This window comes from Saimiri boliviensis, chromosome 8 (assembly GCF_048565385.1).
Source record: "Saimiri boliviensis isolate mSaiBol1 chromosome 8, mSaiBol1.pri, whole genome shotgun sequence".
In the NCBI taxonomy this organism is placed as follows: Eukaryota; Metazoa; Chordata; class Mammalia; order Primates; family Cebidae; genus Saimiri; species Saimiri boliviensis.
Genome location: NC_133456.1, coordinates 656,338 through 683,780, shown reverse-complemented (window position 1 = coordinate 683,780; position 27,443 = coordinate 656,338). Strand labels below are relative to the sequence as shown.

General features: G+C 44.8%; 1 protein-coding gene across 2 annotated transcripts in view; it reads right to left on the bottom strand.

Moving 5' to 3' along the window:
* The window catches only part of LOC104650163 (ferritin, heavy subunit-like), a 51,126-nt gene that overhangs the window by 2,340 nt on the left and 21,343 nt on the right, over nt 1-27,443 (bottom strand). The window contains exons 3-7 of one of the 2 annotated variants that reach the window (XM_074403535.1): nt 26,522-26,892; nt 25,166-26,169; nt 19,449-21,559; nt 17,845-17,970; nt 16,098-16,227 (exon numbers count right to left, since the gene is read on the bottom strand). In XM_074403535.1, the coding sequence (XP_074259636.1) occupies nt 16,098-16,227; nt 17,845-17,970; nt 19,449-19,604 (412 nt within the window). In that variant the 5' untranslated portion in view covers nt 19,605-21,559; nt 25,166-26,169; nt 26,522-26,892. Of the gene's footprint in view, nt 1-13,984; nt 16,228-17,844; nt 17,971-19,448; nt 21,560-25,165; nt 26,170-26,521; nt 26,893-27,443 lie in introns of those variants that run through there. The other variant, XM_074403537.1, reaches the window with a different exon arrangement.

Genomic DNA, 27,443 nt, shown 5'->3' with positions numbered 1-27,443 from the left:
CACTAATAGGGTACAAACTTGGTGCTGGGCAATACACAAGGAATTACAATCCATGCACCCTGGGGGCCCTCTCAGCATTCAGTCATTACACCTAGAGGTAAACAGAGTGGCATCAAGAGAACAGGAAAAAATTCCAGATGAGGAATTGAAGAATCAGAGAAGTTTCATAATTTGTTCAAGGATCCAGAGCTAGTATGTGTCCAAACAGAGATATAGCGCCTTTCTGTTCAAGAAACGAATGATATGAGAAAAATTGGTTGGGCGCGGTGGCTCAAGCCTGTAATCCCAGCACTTTGGGAGGCCAAGGCGGGTGGATCACGAGGTCAAGAGATCGAGACCATCCTGGTCAACATGGTGAAACCCCGTCTCTACTAAAAATACGAAAAATTAGTTGGGCATGGTGGCACGTGCCTGTAATCCCAGCTACTCAGGAGGCTGAGGCAGGAGAATTGCCTGAACTCAGGAGGCGGAGGTTGCGGTGAGCCGAGATCGCGCCATTGCACTCCAGCCTGGGTAACAAGAACGAAACTCCATCTCAAAAAAAAAAAAAATCTCACAGACAGATGTTTTAAAAATTTAGATCTTAAAAAGTTGTGACCACAGCCGGGCGCGGTGGCTCAAGCCTGTAATCCCAGCACTTTGGGAGGCCGAGGCGGGTGGATCACGAGGTCGAGAGATCGAGACCATCCCGGTCAACATGGTGAAACCCCGTCTCTACTAAAAATACAAAAAATTAGCTGGGCATGGTGGCACGTGCCTGTAATCCCAGCTACTCAGGAGGCTGAGGCTGGAGAATTGCCTGAACCCAGGAGGCAGAGGTTGCGGTGAGCCGAGATCGCGCCATTGCACTCCAGCCTGAGTAACAAGAGCGAAACTCCATCTCAAAAAAAATAAAAATAAAAATAAAGTTGTGACCACAACTGTGACCAGTCGTATAATGTTGGACTTCATGATGAGAAGGCCGTCCCAAGTTTGGGAGGAATTTATTTCTTATGAATAGGCCTCAAGGCCACTGCTTTTTTTTTTTTTTTTTTTTTTTTTGATACGGAGTTTCGCTCGTTACCCAGGCTGGAGTGCAATGACGCAATCTCTGCTCACCACAACCTCCGCCTCCTAGGTTCGGGCAATTCTCCTGCCTCAGCCCCCTGAGTAGCTGGGATTATAGGTACACGCCACCATGCCCAAATAATTTTTTGTATTTTTAGTAGAGACGGGGTTTCACCATGTTGACCAGGATGGTCTCGATCTCTTGACCTCGTGATCCACCCACCTCAGCCTCCCAAACTGCTGGGATTACAGGTGTGAACCATCGCCCCCGGCGATAAGGCCACTGCTTTAATGGAGGGAGGCAAACTCCTTTTTTCTTTCTGCAGCCTCAACTTCCTAGGCTCAAGCGATCCTCCTTCCTCAGCTACCTGAGTAGCTGGGGCTATAGTCATGAGCCACCATGCCCAGCTGATGAAAAAAATTTTTTTTTTTTTTTTGGTAGAGATGAGGTCTCACTATGTTGCTCAGGCTGTTCTTGAGTTCCTGAGCTCCGGTGATCATCCTGCCTCAGCCATCCAAAGTGCTAGGAATACAGAAGTGAGCCACCATGCCTGGCTGCAAACTCCTTTTAACACAGCACCAGGCTGGGCACGGTGGCTCATGCCTGTAATCCCTGCACTTTGGAAGGCTTAGGCGGGTGGATCACCTGAGGTCAAGAGTTTGAGACCAGCCTGGCCAACATGATGAAACATCATCTCTACTAAAAATACAAAAAGTCAGCCAGGCATGGTGGTAAATGTCTGTAATCTCAACTACTCAGGAGGCTGAGGCAGGACAATCCCTTGAACCCGGGAGGCGGAGTTTGCAGTGAGCCGAGATGGTGCCACTGCAGCATGGCCTGACAACAAGAGTGAAACTCTATCTAAAAAAAAAAAAAAAAAGACAGCAGCATCAATGAGAGCAAACAACAGGGACAATGATGGTCGTGACAGTCCAGAGGAGTTTGGCAACATGAGGAGACAGATGCCAACTAAGTGACTTTAAAGGGAAAAAAAAACCAACATGAACATGGAGAGAATTTATAGTTTCAGATTAATCTATTTGAGGTCTGAAAATTCAGTGTACTCAGTATCAAGAGGACTATACTGATAGGCTGAGTTACAAATAGAAACATCATAACCAGGTCAAAAAAGAAAGTATCTATACTACAGGGCGCAGTGGCGGAGGCCGAGGTGGGTGGGTCACCTGAGGACAGGAGTTCAAGACAAGCCTGGCCATCATGGTGAAACCCCATCTTTTTTTAAAAAAGAAAAAAAAGAAAAAAGAAAAAGAAAAAAAGAAAGTATCTATACTGTATTAGTTTTCTGCTGCTGCTATAACAAAGTATCACAAACTTTCTGACTTACAACCACACAAATTAGTTTTACTTTTAGTCCAGGAAGTCAGACATCTGAAATCAAGGTGTCAGAAAGGCCATGTTCCCTTCTGGAGGTCCTAAGGGCAGTTTTTTCTCTGTGTTTTTCAGCTTCTAAAAGCTACCTGCATCCCTTGGGCTCTTGGCCCCTTTTGTCCACCCTTAAGGTCATCAGTAGTGTCTTTAGAGAAGGAGTTCTGTGACTGCAGCCCTGCTTCCCTCATCAGATCTCCTTCTCTGACTTCCCACCCTGCCTCCTTTTTCTCAGGACTTTGTGATTACACTGGGCCCGTCTAGATCATCCAGGATCATCTCCCCATCTCAAGATTCTTCACTTAATCCCATCTGCAAAATTCCTTTTGCTGTGTAAGGTGACACAGTTTCTAGGCATTAGGATATAGACATCTTTGTGGGTGGAAAGAGGCATTATTTTCTACATACGCTATTTATTTTGTCCTACCAAAAAACTCTTGGGGGGCCAGGCACAGTGACTCATTCCTGTAATCCTTGCACTTCGGAAGGCCAAGGCAGGTGGATCATTCGAGGTCAGGAGTTCATGACCAGCTTGGCCAACATGGTGAGACCCCATCTCTACTAAAAATACAAAAATTAGTGGGGCATGGTGGTGCACACCTGTACTCACAGCTGCTTGGGAGGCTGAGGTAGGAGAATCACTTGAATCCAGGAGACAGAGATTGCAGCGAGCTGAGATTGTGCTACTGTACCCTGGCCTGGGCAACAGAGACTCTGTCTTTAAAAAACCAACCAACCAACCAACAAACAAACAAACACTAAAACTCTTGGGGTAGTGTTTTCTGTGCATATTTTCCAGAGGAAATTGATTAATGGTGTTATATGAAAGAGAACAAAGAATAACCATGAGTCATTCATTCCCTTGACAGACATTTGTGAAGTGTTCCCTATGCACCAGACATAGTGACACACAATGCCAGACTTAGGGCAAGGATAACTCTGAGGATATGGGTAGGAACATGCTGAAGCTGTGGAGTGTGGTGCTAACGAGCCGGGATTCTGGAGTCTTACGGTCTGGCTTTGAATCTTGGCCCCACCATTTATAAACCGTATGACCTCAGCAAATGACTCATTTGTATGTGCCTCAGAAAATTAATATCTGTACCGTAGGGTTCTAGTGAAGACTAAATAAGGTTATTGATAAAGTTTTTGGCACACTGACTGGTATAAGGCCTAGGAGTCGAAGAGGAGCAGTATTTGAATATTGTGCTTCAGCCAGGCATGGTGGCTCATGCCTGTAATCCCAACACTTTGGTAGGCTTAGGCTGGTTGATCTTTTGGGTCCGAGAGTTCGAGACCAGCCTGGCCAACATGGCAAAACCCCATCTCTACAAAAAATACATAAATTAACCAGGCATGATGGCATATATCTGTCATCCCAGATATTTGGGAGGCTAAGGCAGGAGAATCACTTGAACCCTGAAGGTGGAGGTTGCAGTGAGCCAAAATCCCACCACAACACTACAGCCTGGACAACACAAGAGCCTTTATCAAAATATCTATGTATCTATAACTATATCTTTAGCTATAGATATTGCTTGGATAGTGTGACATAGATATAGCTATCTGTATCTTGGATTTAGTTATAGCTAATGCTTGGATATTGACACAATAATAAGAAATTAGACTTATTTTACTTCTATCCAGAAAAATACCGAAGCCCAAGTAGAAATGACAAAAACAACTTTTATCTCAATATTTGTTTTTTGTTTTTGCTTTGTTTTAAAGATGGTGTTTCTCCATGATGTCCAGATTGGTCTTGAACTCCTGACCTCAGGTGATCCACCCACCTCGGCCTCCCAAAGTGCTAGGATTACAGGTGTGACCCACCACGCTTGGCTATCTCAATATTTGTAAGAAATTGTGATGAATAAGGATTTCCTTAATTTTTTGAAGACAATGTAAACCCTTCTCTATGCACCACTCACTGGCAAAACACACTGTCTTCTTTGTGAGGTGTCTACTTTGCATGCATTTTCCTTCTCACTTTTGTTAATAGGAGCCCAAGTATTTTCACGATCAGTGGACCATAAACTATAAAGGCTTGGGTTTTCTCCAGTCTCGAGAGTGCAAATCAGGATTGGTTTGAGCCAATCATGACAACCATTGCCTTTGTCATTGGCTAGGTAAGGGATGGATGTTTGGCACAATTCTTGCCAATGACATAGGAGAGGAAAGGCTTTGGAAAGTTTTTCTTTCTTTCTTTTTTCTTTCTTTTTTTTTTTTTTTTTGAGACGGAGTTTCCTTCTTGTTACCCAGACTGGAGTGCAATGGCGCGATCTTGGCTCACCGCAACCTCCGCCTCCTGGGTTCAGGCAATTCTCCTGCCTCAGCCTCCTGAGTAGCTGGGATTACAGGAATGCGCCACCATGCCCAGCTAATTTTTTGTATTTTTAGTAGAGACGGGATTTCACCATGTTGACCAGGTTGGTCTCGATCTCTTGACCTCGTGATCCACCCGTCTCGGCCTCCCAAAGTGCTGGGATTACAGGCTTGAGCCACCGCGCCCGGCCTGGAAAGTTTTTCTTATCTCTTAAAAAGATAAATGAGGCTGGGTGCAGTGGCTCACACCTGGAATCCAAGCGCTTTCAGAGGCCAAGGCTGGCAGATCACCCAGGAGTCTGAGACCAGCCTGGGCAACATGGCAAAACCCCGTCTCTACAAAAAATAGAAAAATTAGCCAGGCATGGTGGCACGTGCCCATAGTCCCAGCTACTTGAGAGTCTGAGATGGGAGGATCACTTGAGCCAGGGAGGTCAAGGCTGCAGTGAGCTGAGATCGCACCACTGCATTCCAGCCTGGGCAACACAGTGAGACCTCATCTCAAAAAAAAAAAAAAAAAAAAAAAAGATAAATGAGGGATGTGGCTGCATTCTCTTCTATTCTGGTTGTGAGATACTGGTGGGTGAGGATGTGATGCCTGAAGATGTGGCATCCATTGTGAAACAGCCAAGGACCTGAGGATGAAGCCAGCATCTGAGGAAGGCAGACCAAAGGGGTCTGGACACTTGAGGAGGTATATGAGCTGCTCAGTTATCCAAAACTAGAATAATAATAAAATACGTCACTTAGTATGTTTACATGTAGTATATTCAAATACATTCAATGTTAAAGTCAGTCATGATATTTTTCCCATTCTTACAGCCTGAAGAGTATCTTGCATATATAACTGGCGGCACAGAATCCTGACAAACCTCGTGTCAGAAATCAACCACAAACTATGCTCTTATCAAAACGCTGGCTTTGAGAACTAATTATGAATGATAATTACTGATTTGACGTTTTTTTTTTTTTTTTTTTTTTTGAGATGGAGTTTCGCTCTTGTTACCCAGGCTGGAGTGCAATGGCGCCATCTCGGCTCACCGCAACCTCCGCCTCCTGGGTTCAGGCAATTCTCCTGCCTCAGCCTCCTGAGTAGCTGGGATTACAGGAACGTGCCACCATGCCCAGCTAATTTTTTGTATTTTTAGTAGAGATGGGGTTTCACCATGTTGACCAGGATGGTCTCGATCTCTTGACCTCGTGATCCACGCGCCTTGGCCTCCCAAAGTGCTGGGATTACAGGCATGAGTCACTGCGCCCGGCTACTGATGTGATTTTTAGGTGAAAGATCCTATTAGAGAAAATTTTGAATTCATTTTTTTCTCTTGAGTAAAAAAAGGAAAGAAAATCTTTCTCAATTTTATCTTTGAATCAAACTGTATCACTAAAGAGCTGTTTTTATCCATTACAATTAATACTATGAAGTGTTCAGCAATAGAATACATCACCTGTATTAACTATATAACCATCCTTCAGAATTAATTCCTGCATAGATAAATGAGTAATTCTGTAATTCCTACAATTTCTACAACTCTAAGATTCTATGATATCAAAATTTTCAAGTATTACACAAAATTCTCAATATATATTGATAAGCTGATTATTTTGGTATTGCAAAAATTCAACCAAGTGATAGGAAAATGGGTCAGAGGCAACAACAAATTAACGGAGACTGCAGCAAAAGTTTATTTAGCTGGGCGCGGCAGCTCACGCCTGTAATCCAAGCACTTTGGGAGGTCAAGGCGGGCGGATCACGATGTCAAGAGATCGAGACCATCCTGGTCAACATGGTGAAACCCCATCTCTACTAACAATACAAAAAATTAGCTGGGCATGGTGGCACGTGCCTGTAATCCCAGCTACTCAGGAGGCTGAGGCAGGAGAATTGCCTGAACCCAGGAGGCGGAGGTTGCGGTGAGCCGAGATCACGCCATTGCACTCCAGCCTGGGTAACAAGAGCGAAACTCCGTCTCAAAAAAAAAGAAAAAAAAAAAAAAAAAAACAGTTTATTTAACAGACTTTCTCCCCTTATATGGAAAAGAGAGCTGTTCTCGCTTTGGAACCACATTCCCCTAAATATCCTCACAATTTTCTTAGGCCTCTCACACCTTCGTTTTCTTTTCTAGCCCCTCCATCTCACCCTTATTTTGAATTCAGATGAGTTAACAAAGTTTGATGGCCTAGCTCAAGTTCTAGAACGGGACAGCTATGCAGAAATCATGGTGACATGCTTTTCTATTCTTACACTGCTTCTCTTTAAAGAATCTACAGGACCTCTTCCTACATTTACATCTGAAAAGAATAGTTTCAATTGGTGTCACATCCTTGCCACAATTTATGAGAGTACTGGTAAAGGACACATATTATTATTATTATTATTATTATTATTATTGAGACAGTTTCACTCTTGTTATCCAGGCTGGAGTGCAATGGCGCGATCTCGGCTCACCGCAACCTCCACCTCCTGGGTTCAGGCAATTCTCCTGCCTCAGCCTCCTGAGTAGCTGGGATTACAGGCACGCGCCACCATGCCCAGCTAATGTTTTGTATTTAGAGATGGGGTTTCACCATGTTGACCAGGATGGTCTCGATCTCTTGAACTCGTGATCCACCCGCCTCGGCCTCCCAAAGTGCTGGGATTACAGGCATGAGCCACCGCACCCGGCCCCGTTAACTTTTAAAAAAATATTTTGATGCCTCTTTTTCTGGGGTCCTAAGAATGTATTAAATCTGCGTTTGGATTACCCAGTTGCAGTGGAGCGTCTGCTGTGCTAAGCGCTGTACTTTGCCCTGGATGAGGAAACGGGATATGGCAGAGAATGACTGGTGGGTTTCTTGATTACCTTATCAGAAAAGGCTTCTCTGAGGAGGGAACTTTTAAGCTGAGGCCTAAATGATGAGGACAACCCAGCTACGTAAAGATCAACGGAATGAGCAACCCAGGAAAAAGAAAGAAGAAACAGGATCTTGGACGTCAGGTAGTTGCCATTTAGTCAGGGAAACAGACAGAAAAAGAGCTCATTTTGGCCAAGCGAGATGGCTCACACCTTTAGTCCTAGCACTGTAGGAAGCTGAGGTGGGTACATTGCTTGAGGTCAGGAGTTCGAAACCAGCCTGACCAACACGGTGAAAACCCATCTCTACTAAAAATACAAAATGAGGCTGGGTGCGGTGGCTCACGTCTGTAATCCCAGCACTTTGGGAGGCCAAGGTGGGCGGATCACAAGGTCAGGAGATCGAGGCCTTAGTGGCTAACACGGTGAAACCCCGTCCCTACTAAAAATACAAAAAATTGCTGGGCGCGGTGGTGCATGCCTGTACTCCCAGCTACTCAGGAGGCTGAGGTGGGAGGATTTATTGAGCCCAGGAGTTCTGGGCTGTAGTGCGCTACGCCATTCGGGTGTCTGCACTAAGTTCGGCATCAATATGGTGACCTCCCAGGAGCCAGGGACCACCAGGTTACCTAAGGAGGGGTGAACTGGCCCAGGAGGGAAACAGAGCAGGTCAAAACTCCTTTGCTGATTAGTAGTGGTATCCTAACTGTGAATAGCCACTGCACTCCAGCCTGCGCAACATAGCCAGACCCCGTCTCTTAAAAAAAAAAAAAAAAAGAAAGAAAAAGAAACAAATACAAAAAATGATCCAGGCATGGTGGCACACACATGTAGTCCCCGCTACTTGGGAGGCTATGGCAGAGGAATCACTTGAACCAGGAAGGCAGAGGTTGCAGCGAGCTGAGATGGTGCCACTGCACTCCAGCCTGGACAACAGAGCAAGACTCTGTCTCCAAAATAAATAAATAAATAAATAAATAGAAAAATTAGCCAGGGGTGATTGCAGGTGTCTGTAGTCCCAGCTTCTCAGGAGAGCAGGAGAATCACTTGAAGTTGGGGGCAGGTGTTGCAGTGAGCGAAGATCTTGCCACTGCACTCTAGCGTGGGTGACAAAGAGAGACTCTGTCTCAAAAAAACGAAAACAAAGCAGCTCGTTTTTAACACAACGCAGTTCCCGCTGTAGTAGGCATGAGAACAGGAACCCGGTGGAATGAGTGATTAATCAGAACTGAGAATTGAGAAAGGGCTGTGCCAAGCAGAATATACAAAATTACGGAGTAGCATTATAAAGATTTAAACTCTTGCTTCATCAGAGACATTTGTTAAAAAACAGATGACTGGGCTTCACTCCACATTCATTCATTCAGAATCTCTGAGCTGGCTGCCTGGAAATCTATGTTTTTGATCAAGCAGCCTTCTAATATGAAGCCATTCTGTGATCCTCTGGTTTGTTTATGGAACAGGTTTTGAAGTTAGGTGACTCAGACACAGGACCTACGTCTCACTTTCGTCACCTGTGAAATGAAGATAATAATACAGTCTTCGTCACTGGGTAACTTTGAGGATTAAACGAGGAGGTATTTATAAAATGTTATCTATTATGGCTGTTACCTGAAAAGCATAGCTTTGATCATAGCTGAGTAAAGAAGTGAGCAAGCTGTCTCTGAGCTCACTTAACATATCTCAGAATCTTTTTTTTTTTTTTTTTTTTTTTGAGACAGAGTTTCGCTCTTGTTACCCAGGCTGGAGTGCAATGGTGCGATCTCGGCTCACCACAACCTCCGCCTCCTGGGTTCAGGTAATTCTCCTGCCTCAGCCTCCTGAGTAGCTGGGATTACAGGCATGCGCCACCATGCCCAGCTAATTTTTTGTATTTTTAGTAGAGACGGGGTTTCACCATGTTGACCAGGATGGTCTCGATCTCTCGACCTCGTGATCCACCCGCCTCGGCCTCCCAAAGTGCTTGGATTACAGGCTTGAGCCACCGCGCCCGGCCACATATCTCAGAATCTTACTCATAGGTGAAACCATAGTGACAAGGTCACATGGGATAGACTAGGGAGACTAGAAAAGCAGCATTCAAGGTTGGGGAGGAAGCCAGTTTCTACTGGGGCGGGAGGCAGTGAACAGCTGTTGTGTCAAAGGTTTGCAGAAAACAGCTGGCTTTTCCTCTTCCTTGTTTTTTCTTTTTCTTTCTTTCTTTTTTTTTTTTTTTTAACTTCCTCCTTTAATTAAAGTACAAATTATTTAAAGACTTCCTTCCCCACTCCTAATCCTAGCCCTTGGCTAAATCAAAGGAGGGTTATCTCCTTAAGAAAGGGAACCCCAGCCGGGCGCGGTGGCTCAAGCCTGTAATCCCAGCACTTTGGGAGGCTGAGGCGGGTGGATCACGAGGTCGAGAGATCGAGACCATCCTGGTCAACATGGTGAAACCCCGTCTCTACTAAAAGTGCAAAAAATTAGCTGGGCATGGTGGCACGTGCCTGTAATCCCAGCTACTCAGGAGGCTGAGGCAGGAGAATTGCCTGAGCCCAGGAGGCGGAGGTTGCGGTGAGCTGAGATCGCGCCATTGCACTCCAGCCTGGGTAACAAGGGCGAAACTCCGTCTCAAAAAAAAAAAAAAAAAAAAGAAAGGGAACCCCCTAGGGAAGTGAGAAAGTTAGTTGGGCCAAGTTTGGCAGAGGAGAGTCAGGGCTAGGAAATAATGGATTGATTCAAACCCTTTCTAAAGTCCACAGAGCCTGAAAATTGCTTCCAGCAACTGACAAGCTCATCCCCTGGTCTGACAAGCCCTGAGGAAGGAGAAAGTCAGTGATATCCACCCCTTCTGCCCACCTCCTTTACTGTGAAATTGTCCATCTCATCTTCAACTATCCAGAAACCAACATGGGACAAATGGTTGACCAGGGTCAATGTTATTTGTGTATGTGCAAGAAACTGTCTCCCTTCTAGTCTCCAGTTATCTTCGTATATAAAGGAGATATTAGAAATTTCTTTTTAGACTGGTTATTTCAAGCCTTACCTCCTTGTATAGTCCTGATAGAATAATGAATTAGGTTCCCAAAATTGAACGAGAAGATGGGTGTCAGGAGTCATTCACACACTGCATTCTGCCTTCCAGAAGCAGTGGGGTGCAAGAAAAAGAGAAAGGTCATGGGCTTCGAGGTTAGCCAGGCCTACACCCACGTTCCTGCTGGACTTGCTACTAGTTGGGTCCCAGAACACAATAAGTTCCCTCATTTTTGTTTTTGTTTTGTTTTGTTTTGTTTTTTGAGAGAGTCTCGTTCCATCGCCAAGCACCAGGCTGGAGTGCAATGGCACGATCTCAGCTCACTGCAACCTCCACCTCCAGGCTTCAAGCAATTCTCCTGCCTCAGCCTCCCTCGTAGTTGGGATTAAGGTGCATACCACCACGCCCAGCTAATTTTTGTATTTTTAGTAAAGATGGGGTTTCACCATGTTGGCCAGGCTGGTCTCGACCTCTGGACCTCGTGATCTGCCCGCCTCAGCCTCCCAAAGTGCTGGGATTACAGGCGTGAGCCACCATGCCTGGCCCTTCCTCTTAAGCATTGTTTGTTTGTTTTTGTCTGATCTGGTAGACTACAGTAAATTGTCATTCCCTTTGCCTTAGGATTTATAGCCTGTGACCAGTTACAGGCTGGTCATCTCACCACTGAAGGCCTAGATAGTACTTTGTATAATGAAAGCAAGTAAGGTTTATTAACATGTGAAGCTTTTTAATTATAATATTTCTCAGTTCAAAGCAAAGAAACCCATCCACCTAAAAAAAACCCCATTTATTTTTGCATGACAGGCATAGGTATCTATAATAGATGCTCCCATATTTTGTTTAGTAATTTTTTCTTTCTTTTTTTTTTTTTTTGAAACGGAGTTTCGCTCTTGTTGCCCAGGCTGGAGTGCAATGGCGCGATCTTGGCTCACAGCAACTTCCGCCTCCTGGGCTCAGGCAATTCTCCTGCCTCAGCCTCCTGAGTAGCTGGGATTACAGGCACGCGCCACCATGCCCAGCTGATTTTTTGTATTTTTAGTAGAGATGGGGTTTCACCATGTTGACCAGGATGGTCTCGATCTCTGGACCTCGTGATCCACCCGCCTCGGCCTCCCAAAGTGCTGGGATTACAGGCTTGAGCCACCGCGCCCGGCCGATGTAACACTTCTTAATATGTGGAAGCGACAGCACTTTAAAAAAAAAAAAAGACTCAAGAGGGGTCCTGGGTTCTTTTACTCTGTGAAGTTCACTGGACTGTTCCTCAGATAATCCTCATAATTCATATTTTGAATGTCATAAAATTAAAATTATTTTCTTGACTTACTAAACCCATTTCTTCTATTTGGGATGCATGATCGAAGAATCTGAAAGATGGGAAGGAACTCATTGCTGGGAGGGGCATCTATAAGATTCTGCATTCTGCAGAATGACACAAGATATTTTCATGCTTCAGGCATAGTGACTCAGCTCTTCCTTTTCCAGTAAATAAAATTGTTAATCATCTTGCCCTGCCTTTCGCAGAGGCAGATGACACTTTTTTTTTTTTTTGAGACGGAATCTCACACTGTCGCCAGGCTGGAATGCAATGTCGTGATCTTGTCTCACTGCAACCTCTGTCTCCCTGGTTCAAGTGATTCTCCTGCCTCAGCCTCCCAAGCAGCTGGGATTACAGGCACCTGGACCTCCCAAAGTTCTGGGATTACAGGCGTGAGCCACTGCGATAGTCGAGCAGATGACAGGTTTTTTTTTTTCTTTCTTTCTTTTAAAATTATTATTATTATTTTTAAAGATGGGGTTTCACCATATTGGTCAGGCTGGTCTTGAACTCCTTACCTCAGGTGATCCGCCCACCTCAGCCTCCCAAAGTGCTGGGATTACAGGTGTGAGCCACCACACCCAGCTTTTTTTTTTTGAGATGGAGTTTCGCTCTTGTTACCCAGGCTGCAGTGCAATGGCGCGATCTCAGTTCACCGCAACCTCCGCCTCCTGGGTTCAGGCAATTCTCCTGCCTCAGCCTCCTGAGTAGCTGGGATTACAGGCAAGCGCCACCATGCCCAGCTAATGTTTTGTATTTTTAGTAGAGACGGGGTTTCACCATGTTGACCAGGATGGTCTCGATCTCTTGACCTCGTGATCCACCTGCCTCGGCCTCCCAAAGTGCTGGGATTACAGGCTTGAGGCACCGCGCCCGGCTTTTTTTTTCTTTATTTGTTTTATTTATTTATTTTTTGCAGATGACAGTTTTAATTTCATTAAATCAAATTCAATTAGTAAGAATGTTCGAACTCCTGAGTAGGTTGGATATGTTTTTGTGTTTCATCTTAACATTTATTATATAGATTATTTTGTTTTCTTCATAACCGTAATGTCTTCCAACATTTGTGTATTGAAGATATATTATCCCTTTGGGCTCTGTATTACTTCCAATTTAGTGACTAGTAACAATGCAAATGTATAATCTTATGGTTCTAAAAGTCAGAAGTCTGGGCTGGCTGAAATCAGGGTCAGCAAGTCTGCATAGCTTCCGGAGGCTGCATTGTGGAATCTGTTTCCTCTCCCTGCTCAGTTTCTAAAGGCCACGTGCATTCCTTGGCTCACAGTCTTTTTTCCATCTTCAATGTCAGCAGCATGGCATCTTCAAATCTCTCTGACTCTTAACCTCCGACTTCCCTTTTCCGCACTTACAGAGCCTGTCTGTTTACACTGAGTCCACTGGATAATCCAGGATAATCTGTTTATTTTAAAGTCGGCTGATTAGCAACCTTAGTTTTATCTGCAAACTAACTTAATTCTCCCTTGCCATGTAACCACATATTTGTAGGTTCTGGGAATTCAGACATGGACTTTGTTTTTTGTTTTTTTGTTGTTTTTTTTTTTAGATAGAGTCTTGTTTTGTCACCAGGCACCAAGCTGGAGTGCAATGGAGCGATCTCGGCTCACCGCAACCTCCACCTCCTGGGTTCAGGCAATTCTCCTGCCTCAGCCTCCTGAGTAGCTGGGATTACAGGTACACGCCACCATGCCCAGCTAATTTTTTGTATTTTTAGTAGAGACGGGGTTTCACCATGTTGACCAGGATGGTCTCGATCTGTTCACCTCGTGATCCACCCACCTCGGCCTCCCAAAGTGCTGGGATTACAGGCGTGAGCCACTGCGCCCAGCCAACATGGACATTTTTGGAGACCATTATTTATCTACCAGCTTTATGCAGGCGTGGTCCAACTAGACTTCCAATGTTGATGGAAGCTTTATGTCACCAGAATCGAGCATTCATGAAAGCAGAAACTCAAAGTCACTAGGTGTGGGAGGGGGTTTGAATGTGTCCTCAGGCAAATGCTGGCTTTGCTTTTTGGTTACCTCTTAGATTTCCCACTTTTACTTTGATATTTTGGCTTTTTTTTTTTTTTTTTTTTTTTTAAGATGGCGTTTTGCTCTTGTTACCCAGGCTGGAGTGCAATGGCGCCATCTCGGCTCATCTCATCGCGACCTCCGCCTCCTGGGTTCAGGCAATTCTCCTGCCTCAGCCTCCTGAGTAGCTGGGATTACAGGCACACGCCACCATGCCCAGCTAATTTTTTGTATTTTTAGTAGAGACGGGGTTTTACCATGTTGACCAGGATGGTCTCGATCTCTTGACCTCGTGATCCACCCGCCTCGGCCTCCCAGTGCTGGGATTACAGGCTTGAGCCACCGCGCCCGGCCATGATCAGACATTTTGGAGACTACTGGACACTGGCTCTGGGTTGACATTGATTCCGGGGGACCCAAAACATCATTGTTGGTCCTCCAGTTAAAGTAAGGGCTTATGGAGGTCAGGGAAGTAATGGAGTTTTAGCTCAAGTCCGACTTACAGTAGGTCCAGTGGGTCCCCAGACTCATCCTGTGGTCATGGTCATTTCCCCAGTGCCAGTAGGCATAATTGGCATAGACATAATTAGCAGCTGGCAGAACCCCCACAATGGCTCCCTGACTGGTAGGGTGAGAAGTATTAAGGTGGGAAAGGTCAAATGGAAGCCATTAGAGCTGCCTCTCTCTACAAGAATAGTAAATCACAAACAATGTCACATCTCTGGAGGGATTGTCGAGATTAGTGCCACCATCAAGGACTGGAAAGACGCAGGGGTGAGGATTCCCACCACATCCCGATTCAACTCTCCCATATGGCCTGTGCAGAAGACAGATGGATCTTGAGAATGACAGCAGATTGTTGTAAGCTTAACCAAGTGGGGACTCCCATTGCAGCTGCGACACCAGATGTGGACTCCAAGTTCTTCCGTTTTGGAAGTTGGACTGTCTCTCCTTGCTTCTCAGCCTGCAGACAGCCTATTGTGGGATCTTGTGATATGTGGGGTAATACTTAATAAAATCCCCTTTATATATCTATTCGATTAATTCTGTGCCTCTAGAAAATCCTAATATACTTCACTTTACAGATGACCCAACTGAGGCACTAAAGAGGTAAATACTCAAGGCCAAGGAGTTAATAAGTTTCGGAGCCTACAGACAATCCCCCTGAGCCCCTATTTCTTCCTAGGGGGTAGCAGTCATTTGAGGCCCTGAGAAACCTGATTGAAGCTGGCATGCTCATTCTTTGCTCCTGAAAATAATTACATTAGCAGCTAATTAGCTTGCAGTGCAATGGATAAAAGCATCCACACATTTAGCTGCAATGCATTAATTACTTCTGTGTACCCTCCTGCTGCCCACACCTACCCCTGACTATGAAAAGGCACTGCACATCCTGCCAGTGAAGGTCACCCTTTCTAGACCAAGAATAGATTTTAATCTTAGCTCTGCATTTAATATGAAGGAACCCCTATTATAAATTTAAAGTACATATACAAGTAAGAAGAGAACATTAAGAGGTAAGGTTTCACCACTTAATTTCTAGTATATCCACTTGTACTGCTCGCATTTACCAAATCCTGACTCTGGGTGTCAAGGTGGGGTAGGGGTATGGTAGAGGAAAGATTTTTTTTGTGTGAGATGGAGTTTCGCTCTTGTTACCCAGGCTGGAGTGCAATGGCACGATCTCGGCTCACCACAACCTCCGCCTCCTGGGTTCAGGCAATTCTCCTGCCTCAGCCTCCTGAGTAGCTGGGATTACAGGCATGCGCCACCATGTCCAGCTCATTTTTTGTATTTTTAGTAGAGACAGTGTTTCACCACGTTGACCAGGATGGTCTCGATCTCTTGACCTCGTGATCCACCTGCCTCGGCCTCCCAAAGTGCTGGGATTACAGGCTTGAGCCACCGCGCCCGGCCTCAGGAAGCTTTTTATACCAAATCCACACTGCCGTTGGAGCACAATCTGCTTACACATAATTATAATGCAAAGCAGATTTATTTGCATGCGTAGCGAAGAGGGTTAGGAAACTATGTAAAAAGGAAAGCAGTCTTCAGGCAAGTGGAACTGATCAGGACTTAAGTAGCTGACCCTGGGATCACTACAATGGGAAGACTTGCTGTGCTGCCTTCAGAAGTTAAGTCTCTTCACCTGTTGTCTCAGCAGAATTTTCAGACGGGTCTTTCTGTTGGAGACACTCTTCTAGTATCTTCTGATGGTGCTCCAAAAAAGCTACGTTTACTCCCTGTTTATGTAGGAACTCCATTACGATGTTTACGAGCTATAGAAATAAAACAAGGAAGCACCCACAGTAAGGACCATGTCTACAGCAAGAAGCCACCCATCTTCTAGCCCAGGGACCAGCAGTACCAGGAGCATGTCAGAAATTCAAAATCTCAGGTTCCACCCCAGATCTACTAAACCAACCATTTTAAGAGGGACTAGGTGGGCCGGGCGCGGTGGCTCAAGCCTGTAATCCCAGCACTTTGCGAGGCTGAGGCGGGTGGATCATGAGGTCGAGAGATCAAGACCATCCTAGTCAACATGGTGAAACCCCGTTTCTACTAAAAATACAAAAAACTAGCTGGGCGTGGTGGCGCGTGCCTGTAATCCCAGCTACTCAGGAGGCTGAGGCAGGAGAATTGCCTGAGCCCAGGAGGTGGAGGTTGCGGTGAGCCGAGATCGCGCCATTGCACTCCAGCCTGGGTAACAAGAGCGAAACTCTGTCTCAAAAAAAAAAAAAAAAGAGACTAGGTGATTCATATGCATACTGAAGATCCAACAACCCCAATCTAAGATATTCAAGACCTTTGAGTGAATAGAAGCATCTACTTCCAATGGGTATGAGTATTAGGTTGTCGCGTCAAAAGTACGGGTTATTGGCCGGGCGCGGTGGCTCAAGCCTGTAATCCCAGCACTTTGGGAGGCTGAGGCGGGTGGATCACGAGGTCAAGTGATCGAGACCATCCTGGTCAACATGGTGAAACCCCGTCTCTACTAAAAATACAAAAAACTAGCTGGGCATGGTGGCACGTGCCTGTAATCCCAGCTACTCAGGAGGCTGAGGCAGGAGAATTGCCTGAGCCCAGGAGGCGGAGGTTGCGGTGAGCCGAGATCGCGCCATTGCACTCCAGCCTGGGTAACAAGGGCGAAACTCCGTCTCAAAAAAAAAAAAAAAAGTACGGGTTATTTTGAGTAACAGGCTACTACTGCAATGGTTTTCAGTCCTGCTTATTTGAATCAGAGATTTTGAGTAGCTCCCCAGACCTCATTCCTAGAGATTGAAATTTAATTGATCTCGCATCAGGTTCAGGGACTTGTGCCATTTCAGAGCTCCTCATTGAGTCCAATATGTATCTAGAGTTGATACAGTTCAGAGAAGTCTGTATCGTAACAGGCCACCATCAACATCAACTTTTGCAGTGACAGTCTAGGACAGCAGTTCTCAAACTGTGGCCATCAGCCAGCAGCATCACCACCCAGACTTGTTAGAAATACATTCTTGAGACCCGTATAAAACCAACCCAATAAAACACTTCTGGGGGTAAGCCCTAGAAGTTTGTTTGAGTAAGCCCTCCAAGGGATTCTTGTGCTCAGTAAATCTAAAGCGTTTCTGGTTTAGGAGATTTATAAGCCAGCAGCAACAAAACCATTTGGTTTAATTTTATAGAGTGCATTACTCCTGGGAAGATGTTTTCACCGTATACTAAGTTTCATTTTTCCTTACCAGACAACTGTCTTCCCAATCCCAAACTACTCCTAGAAATAAGTTCCCAGACTTCCTTGGAGGCAAACAAACACATGTTGTATGATCTGTTGCCTTGGTCGTATTTCCCAGAAGCAAATGATAATCCAGAAGTGAAAGATAACAGTTTGTCAGAACCAGTTAACTACTTACCTCCATTTCTTCATCCTTAGAAGCTCTGGCTTTCAGGTCTTGTAGGATATTGGTTAATGTGTTCTCCATCTGCACAGCACATCTCAGGGCTTGTAAGCCACTTGACCAGTTATCTATGCCAGGCCTCTGTTGGAGAGGAATAGGAAAGTCACTTTTCTACTTCAGGCATGGTTTTGCTGCATTCTGCTTCCTGTGTAGGACCATGACTAGATTTGCACGACGTAATGGTCTCCAAACTTTGAGATGCAACGGAATCAGCTGAGAATCTTAAATGCTAATGCGTGGCTCTCAACCACAGACCCTGTGACTTAATTGGGGCATGGGATGCAACATGGGCATCATGATTTTTAAAAGATTCCCAGGTGATTTTAATGTGCTAAAGAGCAAGGGTACTACTAGCTCAGATACACGTAATTACAAGTATTCCATTAGCTTTGGAATTCTATGATGGTGGTCCAACTGTTATTAGCAGACATTTACTTCTTTTTATAAAGCTGGAGTTAAAAACAAAACAAACAAACAAAAAAAACACCTTAGGAAAATTAGGTATGTCCTGGATGTAATATTCCCAGCTTAGTTTCAGGTTGGTTGGAGTGTGTGCCCGGGCAAAAAAAAAAGTTTGTTTCACTGCTTTAAAGAGACAGCCATATTAAATACCTGAACATCTATCTGATTTAGATTAACAATCTGAAGTAGGATGCTAATATCTCTGGTAACAAGGCATTAGAGGCGTCCCCAAACTACGGCCCGGGCCTCGTGCTGCCCCCTGAGGCCATTTATCCCCCCTCCCCCTCTGCCGCACTTCAGGAAGGGGCACCTCTTTCATTGGTGGTCAGTGAGAGGAGCACAGTATGTGGCGGCCCTCCAACGGTCTGAGGGACAGTGAACTGGCCCCCTGTGTAAAAAGTTTGGGGACGCCTGGAATAGAGCGTCTAGAACTACACATACCATTAGGATCACCTGAAGAGCTTAAGCTATAGCTCTTGGGGCCTATGTCTGGGGTGAGAGCCATAAATTTGCATTTCTAATGAGTCTCCAGGTGATACTGACAACCCAGAGGCCACATTTTGTGAAGCTCATTAAGACGAGCCAGGCCGGGCGCGGTGGCTCAAGCCTGTAATCCCAGCACTTTGGGAGGTCGAGGTGGGTGGATCACAAGGTCAAGAGATCGAGACCAACCTGGTCAACATGGTGAAACCCCGTCTCTACTAAAAATACAAAAAATTAGCTGGGCATGGTGGCGCGTGCCTGTAATCCCAGCTATTCAGGAGGCTGAGGCAGGAGAATTGCCTGAACCCCGGAGGCGGAGGTTGCGGTGAGCCGAGATCGCGCCATTGCACTCGAGCCTGGGTAACAAGAGCGAAACTCCATCTCAAAAAAAAAAAAAAAAAAAAAAAAAAAAAGACGAGCCAAACAAGCATTTAGTGACTGAAATGTACCCCAAATGATGTTGACATATACTTGTTCTTAACATCAGTTAGTTGCTAAGAAGCCCACGTGGGAACATGAGTAACCTAACAAGTTAGTAGCAACTAACCAGTTTAGTTTAATTCTTTAGACCTGGCAAAGGCCCCACAGAGGTCATAATAAAGTCTGACGTTCACCTTAATAAGCGGAAGGCAGATCATACTCTCACGTTTTCTTAGATATCTTAGGAACCGCTTTGCGTCCTCCCTTTTGATCTCAGTCTGCTCCGAGAAGAAGTGGGCAAAAGGAGGTATTCCCGTATCTTCAGTGTAATAGCAGGCCTGGTCAAACATAGGAGGGGGAGGCTGAGGGTGAGAGAAAGTAGTTTTTAAGACCCGACTCCCACAAAAACTCACTTTGTTGTCTCAGCGGTTGTCTGGGAAAAGGCCTTCTTTGGTCAGTCTTGGGGGCTCTTTGTTCTTTGACCTCCAGAAGGCTCTAGCTGTACTCCAGAACCTAGTCTACCTCAAAGATCAGCTATGCAGTCCCCAAATGCTGGTGCCTAATGTTTTACTCTTACGGCCTCTTTAAGGGTCATATTTTTTAACTTAGATGCGAGCACTCATATCTTCTAATTTTGTAGATATGACAAGTATAGCATAAATTTACATTTTAAAAACACATTTCATCAGTCCTAACACATCCATATCAATTTTGAAATAGCGTATCGGTATAAAACTGTTTATTCAGTCTGTCGCCAGTGTTTGATGCCCGTGTAGTTTTGGAACACACTGGAGAGAACTGTAACTTTCCCTATCAAAGCCCACAGCTTGTAATCCTAGGGCTGCAGAGAAGCAATATCCCAACCATGGAATCGCTGCTTCGTCTGGTATTTGACCACCAATCTGGTCATAACCACTATTATTAAGGAGATAGAAGATATATTTTCACCCAGAGCAGAGCTAAAATATTCCCCTCAGTTGCTCAAGAACCCATACTAACCATGGATAAATAAACATCACTGACAAGCAGCTCATAAGCTGCTAGTCGGTTAATAGCAACTGTACACTCTTCAGACAAGGGAACTTGGACCTGGTGTTCCATCTCAGCTTTAGGGAAATCCAGCCATAAGAAGTAACACCTACTACGGTAAGGGATTTCTTAAATACTAACGGGAATATAGCCATCCCACTTCTTATAAGATGAAATTCCCTTCAGCTGAGATTAACAGCTACTAATCTACCAATGAGCACATTGTTTCCAGATGAGAGAAGCAATCAAGTCAGAGAAAAGAGCGAAGAAAAAAGAGGTTAGTGCTCTCACTATCCCAGTCAGTGTCCCGTGTTTTCTCTCTTCTTCTCTCTGATAGTGGTTTGAGAAGGCTGTTATCTTTCATGAAGAGTAAGGTATGAACAGAAAGGAGGCGTTACCTTTAATTGTTTTCCTTTCTTCAGAAAGTGTTACGGCAAGGCATCCTGGATCCAATGGCAAATCTAAAAAGACTGGCTAAAATGCATTTTGTCTATGAGGGACCATACATCTCCCTCCTTTCTCCGTAAGACCCCAACACACATAATTATCTCAAGGTGGGATACAATGGGAGTTCTCAGATGTCAACAGTATATTCAGCAAGGGGAATGGTGCTGGGAGTACTCTGAACCCCTCTGCGGTCACTGAGCAACCCCAAGCTTCTGGAAGAATTGGCAAAACCCGAGCTATCTGAAATAACAAGAAGAAATTGTTGTTGATTTTTAACCTGTAAATTCTCTTAGAATTTGGTTGTCCTGAAATGAGTTATTTGCTTTGTGATGCTTGTTACTGTACCAATTATATTTGAAAAAATGAAGGACAATGTGAAATGCTGAGCAGTGACTTGTAACTTTGGCTCTGCTGAGCGTCAGTGTGTAACTTTGGCTCTGGTGAACTGTTCTGGTAAAAACAGGAACTCTGTGAAAGGGACTAACCACGTAGTTTGACTGCCAGGAGAGATGACAGCGCATCATGGGCTTCTGGTTGCAGAGAGAGCCTATAAACGGACGTGCAATGGAGAGGTTTATTACCTGGATTCCTTCCCAGGAAAGGCACGTTGATTATGGCCCTGGAAAGGGAACGCAACCCTTATGGAGAGCCTATCAACGGATGAGGGGCCTCTGTCTCTGTGGCGGAGATAAGGATGTCAAAGTCTTTCTTCTCCCGCTGCTCCTCCAGGCCTGCGTGAAGCCCCCTCCTCTTGCAGTTTTTATGGTCAGGCTGCTTGTCCTGTGTCAGATCCTGTTCTCCTCGTAGCTGGGAGCCCAATAGGTTTTTGCTGATAATCATAAGGTTAAGTTTAATCTATATTCTTGCTAAGATGTTTGATTTCTATGTTGACACACAGTTATTTTTACATTGTTCTGCTTTTATTAATACCACGTTGTGATTTTTCTGTGCCAGTTTTTGCAAATGTATTCTTTTTGTATAATTATCACTGAAACTTTGCATAACCTTGCTCCCCCTCTCCTATTGAAAGAGCACAATAAAAAACAGGTTTTCAGGAGAATGTCAGACACCCAGGGAGCAGCATTATGTGGTGTCTTCCCTGGGCCCAGCTTTAAGGAAAATTTTTTTCTTGACTCTCTCTTTTATCGACCACTTGATCACTTTGAGAGATCTTAAACCCACATTGATGTATTGGGAGCTGGTCTTGCCAATATAATAGGGCAGATTTAATTAATAAATTGGTCTTGGAAACAGAACAAGAATGTAGAGAAGTGGAAATGGGAGAAGGGTATTCCAGCTGGAAAACAAGCTAGGCAGGCTGTAAATATGAGAGGTGTTCGTGGTTTCTCCGATCTGTAGAAGACTTCTCCAGCCGGGAACCTTTGGCCCCTCCTTATACTGTATCCCAAAGGTCCCCACCTGCCGCAACATATACCTTAATTGGCATCCTTTGAGGGCAAAGACTGTTTCACTTGTTTTGGTGTATGTACAGCCATCATGGAGTGTTTTGCAAATGATATATGCTGAAACAATGTTGATTAAATAAAAAACATATTTGGTGTGTAAGTGAAGCACAAGATTTCTCATGATGAATCTGCTTGAACCTAAGTAGAAGTGGCAGGTCACCAAGGTCTACCTCTTGAGGCAGTGATGAGTGAAGCAGCCTCCTGAGAACTTTTATTCCCTGACCCAGCACTGCTCTTGTCCCCAGTTGGATTTTTTTTTTTTTTTTGAGACGGAGTTTCACTCTTGTTATCCAGGCTGGAGTGCAATGGCGCGATCTCGGCTCACTGCAACCTCCGCCTCCTGGGTTCAAGCAATTCTCCTGCCTCAGCCTCCTGAGTAGCTGGAATTACAGGCGTGCACCACCATGCCGAGCTAATTTTTGTATTTTTAGTAGAGACGGGGTTTCACCATGTTGACCAGGTTGGTCTCGATCTCTTGACCTCGTGATCCACCCGCCTCAGCCTCCCAAAGTGCTGGGATGACAGGTTTGAGCCACCGCGCCCGGCCCCAGTTGGATTTAATGCCTTAGTCCCAAGAAGAGAGAGGTGCTTTAAGTCAGTGGTTCTCAAAGAGTAACTTGCATATGAATCACCTGGGGCTGTGGTTAAAATGCAGATTCTGATTGTGGAGAACTGAGAGTCTGCATTTCTAACAATGCTGCCCACTGCTGTTGGTGCAAGGCCCACACTTTGCGTAGCAAGGGTTTATGTACATTCCTAAAAAGCTGTTTCAGGCCGGGTGCGGTGGCTCACGCCTGTAATCCCAGCACTTTGGGAGGCCGAGGCAGGTGGATCACGAGGTCGAGAGATCGAGACCATCCTGGTCAACAAGGTGAAACCCCGTCTCTACTAAAAATACAAAAAATTAGCTGGGCATGGTGGCGCGTGCCTGTAATCCCAGCTACTCAGGAGGCTGAGGCAGGAGAATTGCCTGAACCCAGGAGGCGGAGGCTGCGGTGAGCCGAGATCGCGCCATTGCACTCCAGCCTGGGTAACAAGAGCGAAACTCCGTCCCAAAAAAAAAAAAAAAGCTGTTTCAGTAAAAATTCCATAAATGGCGCTACTGGGAACGCTCTAATAGGAGAGGAAAAGGAAACGGTCTCTGCAGCTTCTCCACAGACTCCTGCATTGCTTGGCATGTGAGCGTTCCCAGGACCATCACGCAGCATCCCGGGGAGGCAGCAGCCGGGACGCTCTGCAGTATCCAGCCTATGAAGTTACTGCAGGTAAAGAAGGAAGAAAGTGATAACTCACCAGAAAATTAATATTTTTTTTTCACATTATATGTAAAACGTTACCTCAACTCCCTCCAAAATTTGGGGAAATTTTCAGGAGATTAGGATCCTATGTGAGCAGATGAACAAGTTCAATGAAATCTGAGGTATTACTGTTATTATTAAATCTACAAGACAGTAAATCTGAAAGATACAGACTTTACTTACTGGGAGATGTTGAGTTTGGGTATTTCTGGATGAGCTAATATATTCTTCCATATAAACATTCCAGGATTCTATCATTCCACCTAGGCCCAAACAGTGCTGAATACAGATGAATAAACTATCCCTGTTTGATATGGTTTGGATATTTGCTCTTTCCAAATCTCATGTTGAAATTTGATCTCCAGTATTGGAGGTGGGGCCTACCGGGAGCTGTTTGGGTCATGAAGGGCTTGGTGCCCTCCCTGTGGTAATGACTCCATGGCAGATCTGATTTCATTTCTTTTCTTTCTTTTTTTTTTTTTTGGGATGGAGTTTTGCTCTTGTTACCCAGGCTGGAGTGCAATGGCGCGATCTCGGCTCACCGCAGCCTCCGCCTCCTGGGTTCAGGCAATTCTCCTGCCTCAGCCTCCTGAGTAGCTGGGATTACAGGCACGCACCACCATGCCCAGCTAATTTTTTGTATTTTTAGTAGAGACGGGGTTTCACCATGTTGGCCAGGATAGTCTCGATCTCTTGACCTTGTGATCCACCCGCCTCGGCCTCCCAAAGTGCTGGGATTACAGGCGTGAGCCACCGTGCCCGGCAGATCTGATTGTTAAAAAGCCTCTGGGACCTCCCTTCCCTCTTGGTCTTGCTCCCCCTCCTGCCATGTGACATGCTCGCTCCCCTTGCCTTCCGTGATGAGTAAAAGCTTTTTGAGACCCTCACCAGGAGCAGATGGTGGCATCATGCTTCTTGTACAACTGTCAGCCAAATAAACCTCCTTTCTTTATAAATTATATGGCCTCAGGTATTCCTTTACGGCAGCACAAAATGAACAAACATTCTGTTCTTGTGGTTTGATATTATTAATAAATATTACTATCTGACTGCTTAAAACTGACTTTAGCAATTTGTAGAAAAAAAACATGGGGCCAGGCACACTGGCTCACAACCCGTAATCCTTGCACTTTGGGAGGCCAAGGTGGGTCGATTATCTGAGGCCAGGAGTTTGAGACCAGCCTGGCCAACATGGCAAAACCACATCACTACAAAAAATATAAAATATTAGCCAGGACTGGTGGGGTGCACCTGTAGTCCCAGCTACTTGGGGGGTTGAAGCAGGACAGTTGCTTGAACCCGGGAGGTGGAGGGCGCAATGAGCTGAGATGGCACCACTGCACTCCAGCCTGGGTGACGAGAGCGATACTCGAAAAAAAGAATATCAGAAAATACAAGCTTTCCTGTGTGTTCAGGTAATATATATGCATTTTTAAAGCTAAGACCAACAAAAAGAGTTTTGAAGAGAGAAGTATGTGGGGAGACAGACACTAATAGGACAAAAAATGTAACATTTACCAAGGAGGGGAAGAAAGCAGAGCAACTGAAGTCTACCACAGAGGAAATCATATGTCAACAAAACCCCCTCAAATATTCACAGAGAAACCCAAGTACCGTAGCAGGGACGCCCCAGTAGGGTAGTACCAAACCCAAGCGTGCTAGATGATTTACCTCAGGATACAGGTGCATGGCTAACTGAGCTTTATTCTTCAGTTGAAATAACGACTTCCGGAAGTGCCTTAGCAACGCTGTTCATAATGTTTAAAGAATACTGGAGGAAGATGCCCAAATACAGCCGAAGACTTTATGATCTCTTCGTGACAAGATGCAGACATTTGGCCTGGCTGATACCCTAGGCCAGTTCGCATCTGAAAATCAAAGAAGGCTATTTATTGGATTGGGAAACATTTAGCAAAAGTTCTTGGTGATATGACATAAGGTATTGTATTCAGTCACGTCCTCTTTCCCCTTTTTCTAAGCCAAAATTTAGCTGCCTTCAATTTTACATTTAATTAGATGTAGAAATTTCACAAATCTCAAAGGACTAATTAGCATGCTGAGTGATAGAAGCAGGGTCAACACAACTTGACACATTAAATGAAATAGGCTAAAGTTAATATCATTAAATGTAAGTAAAACTAGGCCGGGCGCGGTGGCTCACGCCTGTAATCCCAGCACTTTGGGAGGCCGAGGCGGGTGGATCACGAGGTCAAGAGATCGAGACCGTCCTGGTCAACATGGTGAAACCCCGCCTCTACTAAAAACACAAAAATCAGCTGGGCATGGTGGCGCGTGCCTGTGATCCCAGCTGCTCAGGAGGCTGAGGCAGGAGAATTGCCTGAACCCAGGAGGCGGAGGTTGCGGTGAACCGAGATCGCGCCATTGCACTCCAGCCTGGGTAACAAGAGCGAAACTCCGTCTCAAAAAAAAAAAAAAAAAAAAAAAGTAAGTAAAACTAAACATAAAATCCCATATTTCAGATTAGTAGATCAATATGTTATCAATAGAGGAAATCTTATTAAATAGTAGCTCATGTGAAAACGACATAGATGTTTACTTAGCTGAATGATCAGGATGACCAGAGTTGACAGAAAAGCAAATGGTACCATTGTTTTCCTTCTCAGGCAGGTAGACTTGTTTTATTGAATGATCGATTTATATAATTGATGAAGCCACTATGTAAAGACAAGAGAAGGGAAGATTTATTTCTTGTTTTAGTCTTGATGATCTTCTCCTTCTTGGTCTGGAGGGGCTCCTCGTGGTACTTACCTGCTCCTTTGATCTTAGACCTATGAGCTTCAGCCTAGTCAGCTAGAAGCCCTTGTAGGCCTTCAGCATATAGACATGTTCCACGAGAATCCACTTGATTTTGAACCCATTTCCCTTTGTGTTCAAGTATGGGCTATGAAACACATACAGTTAAACTAGATCCACAGCATTTTCTGAGCAGCGGTTGCAGAAATCTCATCCTTCACACTCAAATTAGCTTCCTGGGCAGTTGAGCATTGACCATCCCCTTTTGCTTACCTGTGCTCATACGGCTGCCCTTTCAGGGAGCCAAGGTATTTTCCTGGCCTCAATCCTAGAATGAGCAGTCACAGGCTTGCCGGCGTTCAGGCCATCTTTGATCAGCTTCTGGATCTGCAGGAGACACTGGTTTTGGTGATTACATTGGTATTGCCCAGGTCTAACCAGTCCTCCTTTTAGTAGCAGGGACTCTGGAGGTGGGCGTTTTCTGAAGCTTCATGGCTGTTGTTCAGTTTTCAAGAAGCAGTTTTAGTGACTAGATTCCAAGAGATGCTCATCCCGTTGTAACCATACGGTGACTCATATTCTTGGGGTCCAGCCGTCTAACACACACTTAACACCTAGGGCCTCCCAGAAGCAGATGATCAGTGCTACAGGGCAATAAGAGATAAATAAGGACTTCAGAAATTTTGTCTATTATTTTTTCATATTTGCATTTTATTTCAGGTGTCACATTTTGTTCTGTTTGTATTTTAATTCTGGCACTACATTTTTGAAACATTGACAACTGTAGGATAACTGGGTGAAGGAGAGTTTTGTTTATTTCAATGCTCATGTTATAGAGTTGTAAGATTTAGAAATGCTTAGGTGTTGAAAAAATTGATGTATAAAATCCTTTTCAACAACCCTTCTAGGCAGGTATTACTACTCCTTTTTGTGAACGTGAAAAACAAAATCTAAGAGAGGTCAAGTTACTCACCTACAGTTGCACAGCTAGTTAGTGGCAGAGTCAATATCTGAACTCACCCAGCTCTGACTCTAAATATCCAGGTTCTTTCTAATATATCATCTCATTGTGTTCAAATAAATATTTTTCTGATTTGTTAATGTTAAAATATGAAAGGAACTATTAGCATACAAACATTTAAAACACATTTAGTGATACTTATGAACTTCTCTACATTAAAAAATAAAAACATAG